Source organism: Apis cerana, linkage group LG6 (genome assembly GCF_029169275.1).
Source record: "Apis cerana isolate GH-2021 linkage group LG6, AcerK_1.0, whole genome shotgun sequence".
NCBI lineage: Eukaryota > Metazoa > Arthropoda > Insecta > Hymenoptera > Apidae > Apis > Apis cerana.
In genome coordinates this window covers 13,789,042-13,806,009 of record NC_083857.1, presented here as the reverse complement: position 1 = coordinate 13,806,009, position 16,968 = coordinate 13,789,042, and the positions used below count along the sequence as shown (strand labels likewise).

Genomic DNA, 16,968 nt, shown 5'->3' with positions numbered 1-16,968 from the left:
ATTTATATATTTATATATTTATTTATAAAAAAGATAATAATGTACTTATACAAAGAGAAAATTTTTCAATACAAAATGATAGATTATTTGATTTAAATTGTTGATGTCATCAAATTCAAAATTTTGATTAATTAGTGAAAGTTTTAAAATGAAGAGAAAATAAAAAATATAAATTACGAATAAATTTAAGATTTTTTATATCTTAAATAATATATGTAATTTATTTATGATATGAATCTTTTTTTTTTATTATAAATTTAAATATTATTCGTATTCAAATATAATACTTTATTATCCATATAAAATAAGTCATAAATAAATATTTCTAATTTAATTTCTGAAATTAAATATTATATATCATAAATTTACATATTATCTAAAATATTAAGTTTTAATTGGTTAAATTCAAACCAATTATCAAGTTCCAATTGACTAAGTTCTTTGTTATACCAATTGAATATTAGTATTGCGAATCTAGTAAAATTAAAGTTTATGGAAATACGCAACACGCGAAATTTTTATCTTTCTATAGTCTATTTTCCCGCCGATTTTCTTACTATCTTACAGTGATGTATTTTCTACGTATTATATTTCTGAAAATAGACTTTTAAATAGTAAAATTTTTATATCTGTATATAATATTTTAATTTTGGAATTTGTACATATTTAATATATGCTTTTCTTTGCTTTGTTATTATCTATATTCATGTAATAAGTTATTGTTAGGTTATAGTAATGTGTCATTGACAGATTTGTCGATCTTGTCAATTGATGTAATGTTGTAAGAAAAGTTTTATATTTACACGTATTTAGGTAAGATAGAGAACATACAATTTTTATTTATTTATTTATTTTTTATCTTTGATTGAGTATTGAATATTTTTTTATTTTATTCATGTTTTTTTTTTTATAGAGATCATTGACATGAAAATGATGGACAATGATGGACAAGATGATTGTATTGAGGCAATTACTCCTATTAAGAAAAAAAAAATGAAACAAGGTATTTAATTTTTAATATCTGTAATTATTATGTGATTATTACATAAAATAATTTTAATAAATTAAAATATTAATATATATACATATATACATATGTAATTTTTTTATAATTTTTATAATAATTGATGTTTAATTTTATATGTAATATTTTAATATGTTTAATTTGAAATTTTATTTCAGCACAATTGCCATTTCAAATGCAAAATCAGATACAGTCATCGAATGTTGTTCAAAGTAAGAAAAGGAAATTAACATCACCTTCGATCGAGAATAATTCTCCGAAAGCAATGAAAATTTTTAAGAAAAGTTTGAATACAGATATTGTAGGTAGTAAATCGAATAATATAGATATTGATATAGAAAATGAAAATGATATAGAAGAGATAGAAGTTGAAAATTTGAAAGAAAATTCAACATCTAATAAATTAAAAACTGAAAATAAATGTGAAACTCCAAGACAGAGTGGACAAAAAGCATTAGAAAAACAAGAAAAATTAAAATCAAATCCTTTAACAAAGTTCCTTCAAAAGACTGATAAACAAAAAAATAATTCAAAGGATGAGTCTCAAATTTCTTTGCAAGAAGGAAAAGATGACTTATTTAAAAAGACTTCTGAAAAAAAATATATAAGTAACATAAGCGTATCAGAAACAAGAAATAATTTAACTAATAAAATAGAAGACTCACCATCTACTGTAAATAATTCTCCAAATCAGACTGATTCTGATATTGCTATTTTATCGTCCGATGAAGATAAAGATGAACAAACAAAATCAATTACTGATACAATAAAAGATATAACTAGTATCTCAAAAAATATTAAGACTCCTAAAATGGAAAAAATAAAACAAAAAAAATTAACACCTAAACAAGAAGAAAAGAAATTATTAATTGCTAAAAGAAAAGAAGAAAGGCGAAGATCGAAAATGGTATTGCAACATTTATAATGTACTACTATAGCGTATTATAACGTTAAATATTTTATTTTGTTGAATTAATTCTCAACAAGTTATTTCATTTATTATTATTAGGAAAAAGAAAAGAAATTAGAGGAAGAACGAGAAAATCGAAGAAAAGAAAAAGAAGAGAAACGTAAAGAAAAAGAGGAAAGAGAGAAAGCTGAAAAAGAGCAGAAGATGATGGAGAAAAAAATGAAAGAACAAAAAAAACAAATGGAAATTGAGTATGAACATTTATAATTCTAACAATTATAATTTTAAAATTATAAATTTTTTTTTCAGTAATATTTATTTTGTTACAGACAAAAGCAGAAGGAAAGACAAGCAAAAGAGGAAGAACGTAGAAAGAGAGAAGAAGCTAAGGAAGAGGAAAAAAGAAAAAAAGAAGAAGAAAAGTTAGAAGCAGAACGTAAGAAACAAAAAGCAGCTACAACTTTTGCCAGTTTTTTCGTCGCAAAGAAACAAGAGAAATGCGTTGAAGATGAAAATACAACCGAAGTAAAAAATTTCATGCCTTTTGAAATTAAGGCGGACATGAAAATAGCTCCAGTTTGTAGGAGAACTCTAGAAGAGCAGGAAAAATTATTATTAGATGAAAAAACAAATAAAGGAAATACGGAAATATCAGATTTATATCTTAATGAAATTAAAGATAAAAAAATTGTTCCCCGCAAATCATTTAAAACTTGGCCACTTGAAGCAAAAGATGATATAATTTTGTTAGGTAAGCATTATTTTTTTCTTTAACAATAACCAATATGTTTACAATAAATTATTTTTTATTTGTAGACGAAGAAAACGAAGGTAGTTCGAACATCGTAAATCAAAATATCGTTGTAGAGAAACAACGACCTAAATTATTACAATTTTCTGAAAATTTGCGTCCACCTTATTGGGGTACATGGAGGAAATGCAGCAAGAATATTAATCCTCGAAGACCATTTTCAAAAGATATGGTAAGTTTGAAATTAATAAGATTATATGTTTATAGAATGATCCTATTATATATAAATATAAGTTTATTTATTCTTAGTTTATGTACTAGGTCATATTAGTCACAGTAATGATAATCACAATAGATATGATATGATAATGATAATGATAACGATAAATTAAAATGCGACGATTAAATATCAAAGTTGCAAAAAGATGATAGTTTTTCTCATTAGCTTTATAGAGAGATATTTCTTAATACAATAATATTATCTATATTATATTATTGCACATCTAGATAGATTCGATTCTAGAAAATTCAATTTAAATTTTAAAAAATAACGTGTAAAATATAATTTAGTAGAATATTTTCAAATCGGTTTTTATTAAAAAGAATTTATACGTAACAATTGATTTCTTCTACAATTTTATTTAGGATTATATAGGAGTATATTCAATAATTGACAATTTATTGTATTTTTACAATATTTATTGTCACTTTATAAAGTTTGTCACTTAATTCAGTTCAACATTCTAGACGAAAGATTACACAAGTAATCTTATTCGATCTCTTTTGTCGATATTAATATTATCATTATATTAATTAGGTAAATGTCTCGTCTTCAAATCAATCATTAAAAAAATATATTTACGTGTAAAATTTCTACATGGAAATTATTTTCCATCGATCGTTTACGCGTCAAGAACGAAGTACAATTTCTCTTCGCGATTAAATATCATCGTAAGAAAATAACGAGGTTGCTGATTCGAAAAATCTGGAAGGAAAGTTTTCTTCCGTTCCTCCCCTCATCGTTTCGATCCTTGTCGATTAGGAGAAAAAAAATTGACTAAATCTCCGCTGGTAGAATTGAATTCATCTTCCCTCCACGCAGACCTCTACCTCCGTGAAATAGCGAATACGCGTTTTTCCTATGCACTTTGCGATGTTTGGCCAGATGATCGCTGCGCGCGAACCTTTTCGAGCACATTTCGCAGGGATAAGGTTTCACGCCAGAGTGAGATCGACGATGCCTTGCCAATTCGTCGGATCGACTAAAGCGCCATCCGCATCCAGACCACGTGCACGCGAACGGTTTCTCGCCGGTGTGTCGACGTAAATGAGCCTTGAGGTGGGACGCTTTTGCGTAAACCTGTTAAATTGTACACGAAATTGGATAATTTGTGAGAAAGTTAGAATTCTCTTAATACAACATAAATACCTTCACGCATCCTTGATAAGTACAAGGAAAGCATCGATCTTCCGCCGCGCTCGCCAAACTGCGATTAGTGTAATCGTGCGTCGCCAATGCCGCTGCAGCCGCAGACGAGATATCTCCTTCCACACGATTGTTGTTGTAATCTTGAAACATTCGTCGAACGAATCAGGTAAAACTCTTCTCCATTAAGTTTTTTCCTCGAAAAAATTTTGATCATCGATCGAAAATTACCTCTCGTCTCCAACGTGTCGTCGAGCGCCCTCAGGTCGATCCCGAGCACCCATAACGGCTCCTCTTCCTGTTGAAACGTTTGTTGTTGGGGGCCGGGCAAAGGCAGGTGTAGGAAACCCTCGCAACCCGCCGTGCACAACGGCGTCCTCTCCGGAAGCCCCGAGTTCCAACCTTTGTCCAAACACCATTCCAGCTCCGAGTCCAACTCGCTCAGCTCGCTCAGCTCGCTCAGACATCCGTTGCCTGATACGGAAGAGGAAACGAGTTGTACACTCAAAATCCATCCGTGCCAAAAGAATCAAGGTTCGAGAAATTTCCTCTTTACCTGACAAGGATGTCGAATTGTTGTCGGACCACTCGTTCCAAGACGATTGCCCCTTGGCCGGCCAACTGAGATCCGTGTAGCAACCGATCGGGTTCCCGATGCTTGCCGCGTGGGGATCGCCGATCTCCGAGTCGTCGCTGTGCGGCGTCGTTCTGCAAGAGGACGAGCCCTCGCACTCGAGCGCGTACGTGACGGGATTGGAGGAGAGCAATTGCCTCTCGACGCCCGTGTCCATGGACAGGCCCAACGCGGAGAACAGCAATTCGTCCGTCATCTGTCGATCGAGAACGAAAGGGAAATACGAAACGGTGAAAAGTGTGAAGCGGAGGGGGGAGAATGGAGGAGATGGATCGTTGAAAGGATTGGCGGTGCGGGCGATAATCAGGAGAGAAAAATTTGCCGATTCGCGAGCAATTTAACTCGAGAACTGTTTATTGTTGCGAAGGAATCACTTGTCTCGGATTAATCGTGCCGGTTTCTTGGAGATACCGACAATAACTCATGCGGCGCGAACGCTCTATATCTGTTGATTAACATTAAGTTCTATTTCGAGTTATCGGCAGTGAAAATAAAGAGGAAAACGTGGATGAGCGCGATTGTATTGCTTTGTGTGTTATTTATTTATTTATCTTTTTTTTCTTTGTTATTTATTTTCTTTCTTGGGATCGTTATTGGGTAGAATAGAGATGTTGCTCCTTCTTTGCTTGGATCGCGTTTGAATTCGTCTCGTTTTAAAAAGAGTGTTTTAGATTAGAAGTTATAATATCTCCAACTTTGTCTCGACAGAGAGTAAACTCTGATGAAAAGATTATTAAGAAGAAAAAAAAGGAAAAATCGAGGAAAGAAAATTATTCGTTTCTATAGTAACAAGTATTAACTTTTACTCACATCGAACATCGCAGCTTCTTCTATCATCTTGCCAATTTTATTCTATGCCGTAATCTATTATCCCAACCAATTTTATATATATATATATATATATATATATTTAATAAAACGACGAACTTTTTGTTTTTACGTCCCTTACTTCTTTTATTATTATGCTTTACATGCAATTATTCCACCATTAATCACTCTCTTGATTTCCTCTCGCGCACTATCACTTCCGATTGCCACTGTTACAAGGTTACCGTACAACAACTACGGTGAATATCGACGTTACCACGCTCTCCTCTAATAATTTCTAACAATTTATATATACGAATATTCTTCAATAATCTTCTATACAAAAACAAAAAAAAAAAAGAGGAAAAAATCTTCAGAACAACATCAATCTCGTCTTCGTAAGAAGAGAATCTCCCTTCGTATCCATCGAATTCTCCTCCTTCCCTCCGATCTTTCTCCGATCTTTCTTTCTCCTTCCTTAGCAACCGGTTACTAATAAAAATTCTTCAGAATTTTCCAAAACTTTTCCCTCCCCTCTGTTATCAGCCTATCATCATCATTATTATTATTATTATTGCAATAATAACAAAAGCGGTCGACGAGAGAGGAGAAGAGACGAGGTATCCGCCGGATCGTGGAGAAATCGAAAGGGGTTCAAGATCGAGCGACTCACCCTCTCGTTCGCGGCCGCGGTCTCCAACTGGCCTATTCCCTCGATCCCGAGGCGAGGCGAGAAAGAGAGTGCGGCCATCCCGTGTGTGTTGGCTTGTCGTCACACGAGATAATCGAAGGCTGTGCCACCCGGTCCCATCGCCGTCGCTCCTCCCAAGGGAGCCACGGGTCCCAGAACACCGGCAGACGCGCCAAACGGGACGGCCACGACGGCCAAATTGGCTGGCCGGCGCACGGTTGTTCGCAGTTGTTATTTACGACACCAGCCACCCCCGATAATCGGCCACCAGCGACTCGCTCCCCGCCTCGAGAGATCGGCAGGGTGAACCCCCGAGATCCGCGGGAGAAGGGAAACGGCCACGTGGCGACGACGACGATGTTGCGATTGCGGATCGAGCTTTCTTCTTCTTTTCTTTAAGCTTTTCTTTCGTCTGACGGTGTGGAAATATGAAATTTTTTGGAAAATAATACATTTGGAAAGGGTCCCGATTCTGCGAAAGCTTTGTTTTTCTTTTAATTTTTGGGCAGTTGATGACACGGTGATGGCCCTTTTAGGAATCCTTTTGACTTGCGATTGGAATTCGAAGGAACTTGAAATTCTGGAAATTTCCTTTCTTTTTCTTTTTCTTTTTCTTTTTTTTTTAATTTTTGAGCAATTATGACGACACGCTGATGGTTCTTGTTCTAGGAATCCTTTTGATTTCCAATTTAATGAAGATTTGAATTCGAAGGAACTTGAAATTTTGGAAATTTTCTTTTTTTTTTTTTTTTTTAATTTTTGAGTACGTGAATAATGACGACAATAATAAGGATTTGAATTCGAAGGAACTTGAAATTCTGGAAATTTTTTTTTTTTTTTTTTAATTTTTGAGTACGTGAATAATGACGACACGATTCCTTTAGGAATCCTTTTGATTTGGGATTTTGATAAGGATTTGAATTCGAAGGAATTTTTTTCTTTCTCTTCATTTCTCTTTGTTTCTTTCCGCGAGCATGACGACGACACGATGATGGTTTGCGACTTTAATAAGGATTTGAATTTGATGAAATCTCCAAATTTGAAATTCCGGAGATTTTTCTCTTCCTTTGTGAGGAATAACAATTATGATTCTTCGATTTTTACGTGAGAAAGTGGTACGAAAATTTTATCGTAACCTTTATGAATCGTTTAGGTATGCGATTTTTAATATACTTTTCAATAGACCCAAACTATGAAATTTAGAAATTAAACGAAACGTTGGAAATTTTGTTCGTTTACTTTTCTCGTTATTAATCAGTTTTGATGTCTGACGAGGATCAATACACTCACTGTTTCATTTATTCCGACTACATTGTTGTGTAGAAGCTTCAACGGGTTTATCATTTTTATAAATCAATCGAAGATCTTTAGAGAAGGATATTCGTTTAGCCGTTTCAATTTTTTGCCCGTCTGACGTTAATCTGGGATGATGGCAATGAAATGGCCGTGTAGTAGCGTGTTTTTATACCCGCGTTTGAAACGATGATTCACTTTCCATTTTCATTTAATCATATTCGCGTGATCTCTTAATAATTCGACTCGTGTTTATTTCTTTTTTTATTTTTTTAAGAGAAGCAAATTTTAAATTCAATCTCCTTTCTTGTCCCTGCAGCGTAGTATTTTAATATAAAAATATATATATATATCTCATAATTCGTCGAAAATCAATAGAAAAAGAAGCTTGGAAAACGGCGAGAAACAAAATTTATCCTTTGCCTTATTTTGCCTTATTCAATAGCGATCGTTCACGAAACGACGAGAGGAGAAAGAACAAGTACAAAATGCGTTTATCGTCGAAAATAAATCGATGAAATGGTCGAGGAAAAAAAAAAAGAAAAGACTAGAAGAAGTTCGAGCAGATAATAGTATATTTCCGAACAATGTATCAATGAGGGAACGTTGCATTATAATTGCCGTGACTTTGACCTAGAGCGAAGAAAAAAGAAGAGGGAATCCGATGATAAATTAAACGAAGTGAGCCGGCGCCAACAACTGAATCGCGTACTACGTTTTATCGAGGTGTCGAGCTTGACCTTAGATACAATGCTCGTATTTTCCATGTTATATTATTCAATTCAAATGTCAAGTATTTAAATTCAATGACCGAGGGAAGTGCAGCGCAAGTCCTCGACCTTGATAATCTTTCGTTCAAATTTATATATTCTGATTTCCATATATTTTCTGCCAATTAATATTGTTTACTTTATAACCGTAAATGAAAAAAGAGAGAGAGAGAGAGAGAGATTATGAAATATCTCTACGAACGATCGAATTGGATAATGTTTCCTCGCGAGTGGTACGACGGTGGCAATGGAGAGATATCGTTATGAAAAACAGACGACCGGTCGTCGACATCGATACATCGATTTCTTTTATCCCCTCGATTAGCCAACGGAGAGGATTAAAAAAATATAAAGTGTCTTACGTTTTTGGAAACGTTTTTCCGGGGAAATCTATTTCTGGGGAGCGGTTTCTTCTGTTTGTGACTCATTGGAAAAGTGAGAGGAAACGACGAGATCGTTGGAATTTTTCTTTCTTCATCTTTTTTGATTCCTTCGCTCCTCGAAGGAGCAATTTTCGTCCGCAGAGAAGAAAAATAGGGTGAAAAAGAACGTGATATTAAATTTGGGATTCGGTCGAGGAGGGTTTTATTATTATTTTCCTTTTTTTTTTTTTTTTTAAATGAAACGAAGCGATATAATCGTGCAACTATTTATTATTTTATTCAACAATCTGACCTTGGTCATTTCCAATTGCCTCCTCGTCCTCCCTTTTTCCTCCTCCGTATCTTAAGATGACATCCGCTGACCGTATCTCCGCAGAACATTTATACATCTCCCTATTTTGTGTAGTTAACGTATCTTTTCCCCTTATTAATTATAAATTGACGTATCCTCTTCCTGTGTAATAGTGAAAAAAAAAATTTCCATTCGATTCTTTAAATTTTAAATTCGAAATTTTCATTTTTAGATATGTAGCGTGTTTTAACTTTTCGAATGCTACAAATTTTGGTCTCGTTCAAAATTAGGAAAATACAAAAAAGATTTCGATGGACGAGAGTTATTCATTCTTAAATTTCGAAGATCCTTTTTAAAATCCTCGTTATTGATTAAAAATTTCTTAATCCAAGTCACGCAGCGAGAATTAATAATAGGAGAAAATCGATCATCGATTATTTCTACATTGTTTTTTCCATTGGAACGGGAGATATCGGTTTATCTAATTGTGGATTCTCTCTCTCCAAGCGTCATCGCGCACGATTTGTCGCGTTTAATCGAAAAAAATATGGAAAATCCATCCTCGAGATTCATTAATCGCGTTTGCAATAAAAAATCCTCCACTCGATTCGACTCGTTGGAGGATCATCGTTCGACTCTCGACCCGATTTTCTATTTTTTTCATTTTTTTTTGTTCAATTTTCGAGTATTTTTGGCTCAATTCTCGACTCGAGATTTGTTCCTTGAAATTTTTGAAAATCGTGCAGAAATTTTATCGTCCTAATTTCTTTCAACCCTCTCTCAATCGATCTCGGAGCTATCCTCCGATGTTCGTTCGAGTAGATTAAAATCGACTTTCGAGCGAAGTCGAGCGTGATTTTTTTCCCTCTTCGAATTTTTCTTTCATTTTATTTCGAAGTGAAATTTGGTGGACTGAAAAGTCATCCGTTTAATTTGTCCAAGTGTCCGTGATCTAATTTTAAACGCGAGATATAATATATCAACGTCATTGCAGCGAAACGTTCGAGATGACGCGAATAGAAATTAATATCGAGAGAGGAAAAGAGAAATGGAAAAGAAAAATTATCAATCTCATTCGTTAAAACCATCACATCTTCCAAAAAAGAAACGGCGAAGTGGTTTTTACCCGATAATTTCCAACCCAACCTCGCATCCTCGTCTAAATAATTTATATTGCAAACTCGACAAAAGAATTGATCGGCTCGAGTAAAGATTCGAGTTGTTCACAGAAACTGAGCTTAATTAAACAACACACGGGGAGGAGGGATATTGATCGATATCGCGTTATTAAATGACAAATCGATGCAACGACGATAAATAAAATTAAAAGCATGTGCTCGTAACACGCGCACACACGGCCGAATATTTCGGATATAAATCAATTGGACGGGGATTTAATCTCCGGTGTGCAACCGCGGGATGCACCAGCTATAATCTTAATGGGGCATAAAACAGCCATTACAGATGGCCCGATGGGTGACAACACGCCGTAAATAACGCGACGCCGTGGTGGAGCTTTTGCCAGGCACTCCTCAACTTCCAACCGATGACTGCGTTTCGTCCCGAAACTGTCTCCCCCTCTCCAGATGACACCGTCGATTTCACCAGATGGAGGACCAATTCACCCGTATCTCTCTTCTCTTTTACCTCGTCGATTTGCAGGATTTTTCTTCTCCCCTTCTTAAAATTTGCACCTCCATAAATGCAATTTTTCCCCCCCGTTTTTCTATTCGTTGAAGAAGAATTAGCGATCGACTCGTTGGAAATTGTTGGCGCGAAAAACAAAGCAAATTTACGTATCCGCTCGATAATATCAAATTTTCTAAGTAAATAAGTTTCCGATTCGGAGATAAATGCTTGTAAAATGGCTTGGACGAATAGAGATGATCGAAGCTAGTGGAAAATATTCTTAAAAAATAATCACGGTTATTTAAAATTCGCAAAATCGTCGAACTCGGACACTCACCTCTGCTGCGTTGCCGGAAACTGGTCAACGGGATGGTCGTCCTTCCTCCCTTCCTCCTTTTCACCGGTTTTCCGCCTGGAACGACGGTCCAAGCCGCCGATCATTCGCGATATTATATTTCCTCCCGTTAATAAATTAATGTCAAAGGATCCCGTGATCGATGCCCGCGCAGCTATCAAATCGACGTTGATTTATCGACCGATTTCGTCTCGATCGACCGATCTCCAAGAAATTTCTGTCCCCCTCGAATTCTTTCTCGTAGGAAGAAAAGAGTAAGTTTCCTCCGTTTTTATTCTCCGAACTCAAACCTTTTCATTTCTTCGAGACTTGAAAAATTTTTTCTTTGCAATTTTGTAAGATTTCTTCTTCTTTTGTTTCTTTTTTTTTTTCGATCTCTATAATTTTCTAGCAGAGGCAAGATCGATGTATATACCTTTAGAATACTGTTTTTCCTTCCTTTCTTTCTTTAAATACGAAAAATAGCTACTGATACAAGCTACCAAGTTAATTACACGATTACAGAGCCGCGGAAGATTGCGGTTTGCCGAGCTGCACAGAAGTTTCTTTCTGGAAAGAGATTATTATCCTTTTTCGATGCACCGATCTACAACAATACGATTTTCATTGAATTATGTTAAACGGTCTCGAAATATCATTCCTATGAGTCACTTCCTCCCCATCATGGGTCTTCCAGTTGTTCTCCAGAGTTACTCACTTTTTCAGGCATATCACAACTCCTCGGAAAATGTAGTTGCTTCTTCGAAATTCTTCAAGATTTCTCGAAACCTTCCTTTTCCTCTTTCTTTTTTCAAAAGGAATCTCTTTTGTCAAATGTTCCTTATTTATCCTCTTAAAATCTCATTGTTTGAACGGATACGTATCTTTCTTTTTGAAAAAAATCTTTCATATTTTCCATAAAATGTTCACAGGGATGGAGAAAATTTTCACATTTTTTTCCTTCAATCACGAAACCTCGAAATCTTTCGAAAACGATTTCTTCTTCTTTCGCGTATCTCGAACGAAGAAGGACCTTCTCCTTTTTATCCTCGACACTGAGAATTCCTCGTCGATCTCCTTCCAATTTTTCCCCCTTATTTATTTCATCGTTATGCGGAAACGAGGAGCAATTTCGCGGCAACGGATCCGCATCTCGAGAACACCGGGCTCGTTGGCGAGTATCTCTCGGCGACTAAGAGAAAATCGGCGAGAAGAGCAGCACGTGCGCCGACGATATCGCCCGTCAAGGAAGTCGCGCTGATACCCACGTCCTGCTTAATCATCTCTAGACTTCAGTAAAATATTCATTATCGTAATTGAAATATTTACCTAAAAATACTATTCGATACCTTTTCCAACGATTTCTAATACGATGAGATTTCATCTCGTTAATTTGACATTTTTTTTTTCTTCGTGGAATCCAAACAACGGTTCTTTGAAAGATAGGGAAATGGATATTTCTCTCTCTCTCTCTGTCTTCCTCTCTTCCCTTCTTTCTTTTCAGTGTAAAGTTGAGAAAAATAAAAAAAAATTCGTTGGAGATAATAAATGTTTCCAATTACTTAGCCGCCATTTTATATCAGCAACGGAAAAAATGCTCGATAAAAAGTGATTCGAGCCTTTAATCGCATTCTAATAAGATTATTTGTATAACTTGAATAATACAACTTTTTCCCTCTTCACTTTTATCTGTCATTCGACGTTTAACAGCGCGTTAAACTCTTTCTTTCTTTTCTTTCTTTTTTTTTTTTTTCCTCCAGGAATACTTCAATTACGAAATTGATTCGGACGAGGAATGGGAGGAAGAGGAACCGGGTGAATCGTTGCACGGTTCGGACGATGAAAAAGACGAGGAGAATCCGGAGGACAACGAATATGATGTTGATAACGATTTCATGGTACCCCATGGGTAAGTTAATTTTTCCTTCTTTCTTTCAATCTTTCTTTCTTCTCATTTTCTCCCTCTTTTCAAATTCAGGTACCTATCCGATGAAGAGCTTCGCGCTGACGAAGAAGATAAGGAAGACATGGTAAATATTTTATACGATAAATGGTACGATCGAAAATTAAAACTGAATACTTGTTGACCGACTCTAATAACTTTTTAACGCCTTATAGTCCCCTGAAACGCAAAAAGTTAGATTGAAACTGCTTGGAGAACAATTCGAATCGGAAAGGAATGCGAAGACTTCGAAATTGAAGCCAAAAATAATCGGTATAATTTGGCGTGGGCCCGATAACAATTTTCCACCAAACGGTGAGTATTAGATTTATTTTAACATTGGTTAATTGTAATGAGCTGTAAAAAGTGTATAAAGTCATCATTCTATATCATATCATTTCAGTACCAGCAAAGATTGTAGACTTCTTGACAGCACGTGAGGCTTGGGTCCGTCAAATACCGGTAATTGTCTCGATTAAAATCGTCTCATCGTGTCCCAATGAATTGTTATTCGAATAAAATTTCATTATTTCATTTTATAAACAATTACATCATTACTTGTTTCTGTTGTAATTATCGCAAGAAAGAAGATGCGTTAAGGAAAAAGTCAGAAACACATATTAGGAAGATTTATTGCGCAGTATAGAATTTTATTTTATTTTTTTTTACTTTTACTCTGAAACACACTTTAACGCATTTTAATCGCTCATGTCTTCCTGTAGACATTTACCTATCTTTTCCATCACGTTCATTTTCGTGCCGGAGATTATCGCATAAATATGTTAATAATTTATTCAAATTAAAAGTGTTCAGCTCTGCTGTCGACGCCAACCACGTCTGAGAACGAGACAGCTAACGAGCGCGCTTCGCCTTCGCCCACGCAACAACAAGCGCCATCCAGTTCGAAGAAAACACGAGTTCCGGAAGCGGCTATTCCGGACCTGATTCGACTCGTACACGGGAACGTACATGGCAGAGGATTCCTCGTAAAAGAGTTCATGACCTATTGGAGCAAGAAGGACGATTCAAATGGCAATTACATCTCGAAGGCAAGTTTATTGCAAAAAATTCGCGACATTGGAAAATGGATGCCTTGCCCAGATGAGGGACCGATGCATTCGAAGGCTTGTTGGTACGTTCACGAGGAAATCAGGAAGAAATACGTTAACGAGGAGTTATCGTTGCCAAATCAATGGTCGTACACTCTGATTCCGAAGAAGAAGAGAAACGATAACTCGTTGCAGATCGTTGAGAAAGTAGAGAAAGAGGATAAGGATAGAGAGAGGAAGAACGCACCTCTGATTACTCAATTCACTAAAAAAATCACCCAGGAGGAGATGAAGAAACAATTAACTGTTAAGCCTAATTATACTGGTTCGCAAACCACTTCGCAAAGTAAACCCACGATTAAGCTTCCGAAAAGGGCGAGATTAATTTCTGTTAAAAGAGGCGAGGAATTGCCTAAAACGTCGAGGGAGAATTTGCTGAAAGATTTCGTCAACGCGAAGGCTGACGATAAAAGTTCGTTGGAGGACAATGATTCGGATGATGTGGTTATATTGTGCACCAAGAATAATGAAAATAAGGATGAAAAGAAGGAGGGCGAAGATAGACTTGTTGCTGGTCATACGGAGTCTGAAGAGAAAAGAAACGATGAAGAAGAATCATCAAATGATGACAACGGAAGTATCGTAACGTTGAAATCTGAGAATTCGGCAGAGAATATCGTATCTGATAAAAATGTGAGCAAAACTATAGATATTCCTATGAACATCGACAGCGATTAAGTAGAATGTTAATAACTTGTGAAAAAAATTGCAACAGATTCGAATATTTTACGTAGAAAAAAAAAAAAAAACTTCAAAAATGTGATAAAGACACAACTGTAGTTATATAGATTAAAAAAAAAAAAAGAGAGAGAAATAATAAATTTGACGGAATAATATTTCTGTCGCGATATCTTCATGGAATAAATCGTATTTTTGATATTATTTTGTGTTAGAATTTTTACTGATGCGTTCATGTTTTGCATTATCGATCATGCATATATTTGAAGGATTCAGAAAGAATATAAATCACATTTTCACAGCATGGCTTGTTTTCAATCGACAAATCAATGAAATAATTACTCCAATATTTAATATAGATTTAATTGATTTGCTATTTGAAAATATAAACGATAAAAAAAACTACACAAATCATTTTCAGAGAATATAACTTGGCTTTGGAATCCTCTATTTATATTTTTCACATTTTGCTACGTATAATATATATAATATACTACATGTTTAATCGTATATAATGTGTACAAAATGCTGAACTGTTTTGTATTTTTGTAAAATTTATCCGATATTTCTATCTTATACATATACACGATACAATTGTTACATCGTTATTATAAGAGTATTATAAATATTCTAGCTATTAAGAAATACAATATAAACAATGTTTAATCTTGATCCAACATTAAATATCGTTAGAAGAGAAGAACAAGTTTTCGATTATTAATTGTTATTGTTTAAGAACAATTTTATATCGTGTTATATGAAACAGGATAATTTTTATTTACGCAATATATTATTATATTTTATTAATGGCTCTTGATGGCTTTGATAGATAATTATCATGAACGCTTTTGATACTATGTATGTTGCAAGGTAAATGTAGAATGAAAGAAATGAAATGATTCATTACAATTCAGATTGCGCGTAGATAAATTGCTTTTTTGAAATGATATCTTCTATAATATTGTAGAGATGATAGATTTAAGAAATGTTGTAATGTAATTCGTTACGTTTCTATTGTGCCACATTTTGAATTTCATTTTGATATTGCTCAAAAATATTGCAACGACAATAGAATATATTTTTTAATATCGATAATTTTTACTCATAATTTATACAAATGATATTTGATATATGGATACTTTTATATCGTGAAATATGATATTAAATATGATAATACGAATAAGAGTTCAAAGAGAAATATATACGTTGATACAGATCCTTAAATTTAAAAAAACTGCGAGTAACAATTTTTAAGATAATTTTTCAGTACGTATATTTAGAGCGATATATTCGGAATTTTTGGAAAGAATAATTTTAATCCGTATTTAGAAATAAATTAAGAGAAAAAGAAAAAGTACTTGTGTTTATATCTATATATTTTTATATGTATCCGTTCAATACTTAACAACTTGCATGATCGATATACTCTTTAAAAACAAACAGAATCGATGATGCGATAAAAGCGATAACAAAAGATATTATTTTTAGATAAAGCTTTACGATACTAACAACATTTAACTAATACTAAAAACATATCGTTACAAACATCACCGAAATTCGATATCGAAATTGCGATATATTTTATGTAATATACGTTTCTTTTCTATTTAAAAAAAAAAGGGAAAAAAGAATGAAATAGAATGCAATAAGAAAGGAGAAAAAACAAGCAAATTTAATTATATATTTTTATAATAACAGATAATACGCAAATCGAAAGAGAGATGAATCTCTTCATTAAATATTCCTTTATCGATACATATTTACCTTTCCTGTGCAACTACTAATCACTTAACCTCAAAACAACCAATTTCGATTTCAAAACGATTCCTTTGTTCGCGAAACAACGGAAAAATCGACTTTACTCACAAGATTCCTACGTTTTTTTCTTTTTCTTTCTTTCTTTCTTTCTTTTTTTTTTTTTCCCCCCAAAACCACTATCATTCTCATAGCGAAAAGGGTAGATGGGAATAATCTGTTCCAGTAATGTGAATTATCCAGAGGATTCCACCGCTAAAAACTTTCGTAGCGAGCAGTAACGTTTGAATTACTCGGGTTAATGCATCGAGAGTCGGGTTTGCGGAACGTGGAATTGCATTCCGTCGAAGCGTGCACCGGAGTTTAAATAAAATAGCTGTAGTGAAAAGTTTGTGCACAGCATCCTATTATTGGCGGTCGACCGGAAGCGCGTGTCTTATTGGAACGGAAACGAAACGAGCGGTGGATATCGACGAGCGATGATGAAATCGTTTCCCTTCGATTCCAATCCGGAAGATTTCGTGCGTGTTATTTTTCTCT

The 16,968-nt window shown here is 34.5% G+C and overlaps 2 protein-coding genes across 5 annotated transcripts; one reads left to right on the top strand and one right to left on the bottom strand.

Annotated features, from left to right (window-relative positions):
- Positions 1–497: 497 nt before the first annotated feature.
- LOC107994178 (chromatin assembly factor 1 subunit A-A-like) lies at positions 498–16,027 on the top strand. Its single transcript, XM_062076532.1, has 11 exons — positions 498–813; positions 914–1,003; positions 1,183–1,931; positions 2,034–2,185; positions 2,264–2,685; positions 2,751–2,917; positions 12,705–12,853; positions 12,923–12,974; positions 13,063–13,201; positions 13,290–13,348; positions 13,693–16,027. Exons 2-11 carry the CDS (start codon positions 925–927, stop codon positions 14,671–14,673), a joined length of 2,949 nt encoding a protein of 982 aa, XP_061932516.1. The 5' UTR covers positions 498–813; positions 914–924; the 3' UTR covers positions 14,674–16,027.
- On the bottom strand, positions 3,363–12,651 carry LOC108003801 (Krueppel-like factor luna). 4 transcript variants are annotated; one of them, XM_062076537.1, is made up of 6 exons: positions 11,663–12,646; positions 10,948–11,514; positions 4,668–4,941; positions 4,343–4,585; positions 4,115–4,254; positions 3,363–4,045 (listed from the first exon to the last, which is right to left on the bottom strand). In XM_062076537.1, the coding sequence occupies exons 3-6, from the start codon at positions 4,939–4,941 to the stop codon at positions 3,743–3,745; spliced, it is 960 nt and encodes a 319-aa protein (XP_061932521.1). In that variant the 5' UTR covers positions 10,948–11,514; positions 11,663–12,646; the 3' UTR covers positions 3,363–3,742. The 4 variants fall into 4 exon arrangements, with proteins under 4 accessions (XP_061932521.1, XP_061932520.1, XP_061932518.1 ...); XM_062076536.1 differs by lacking the exons at positions 10,948–11,514; positions 11,663–12,646 and adding exons at positions 5,556–5,609; positions 5,695–6,641; XM_062076534.1 differs by having other exon boundaries at positions 6,226–12,651.
- Positions 16,028–16,968: the final 941 nt, after the last annotated feature.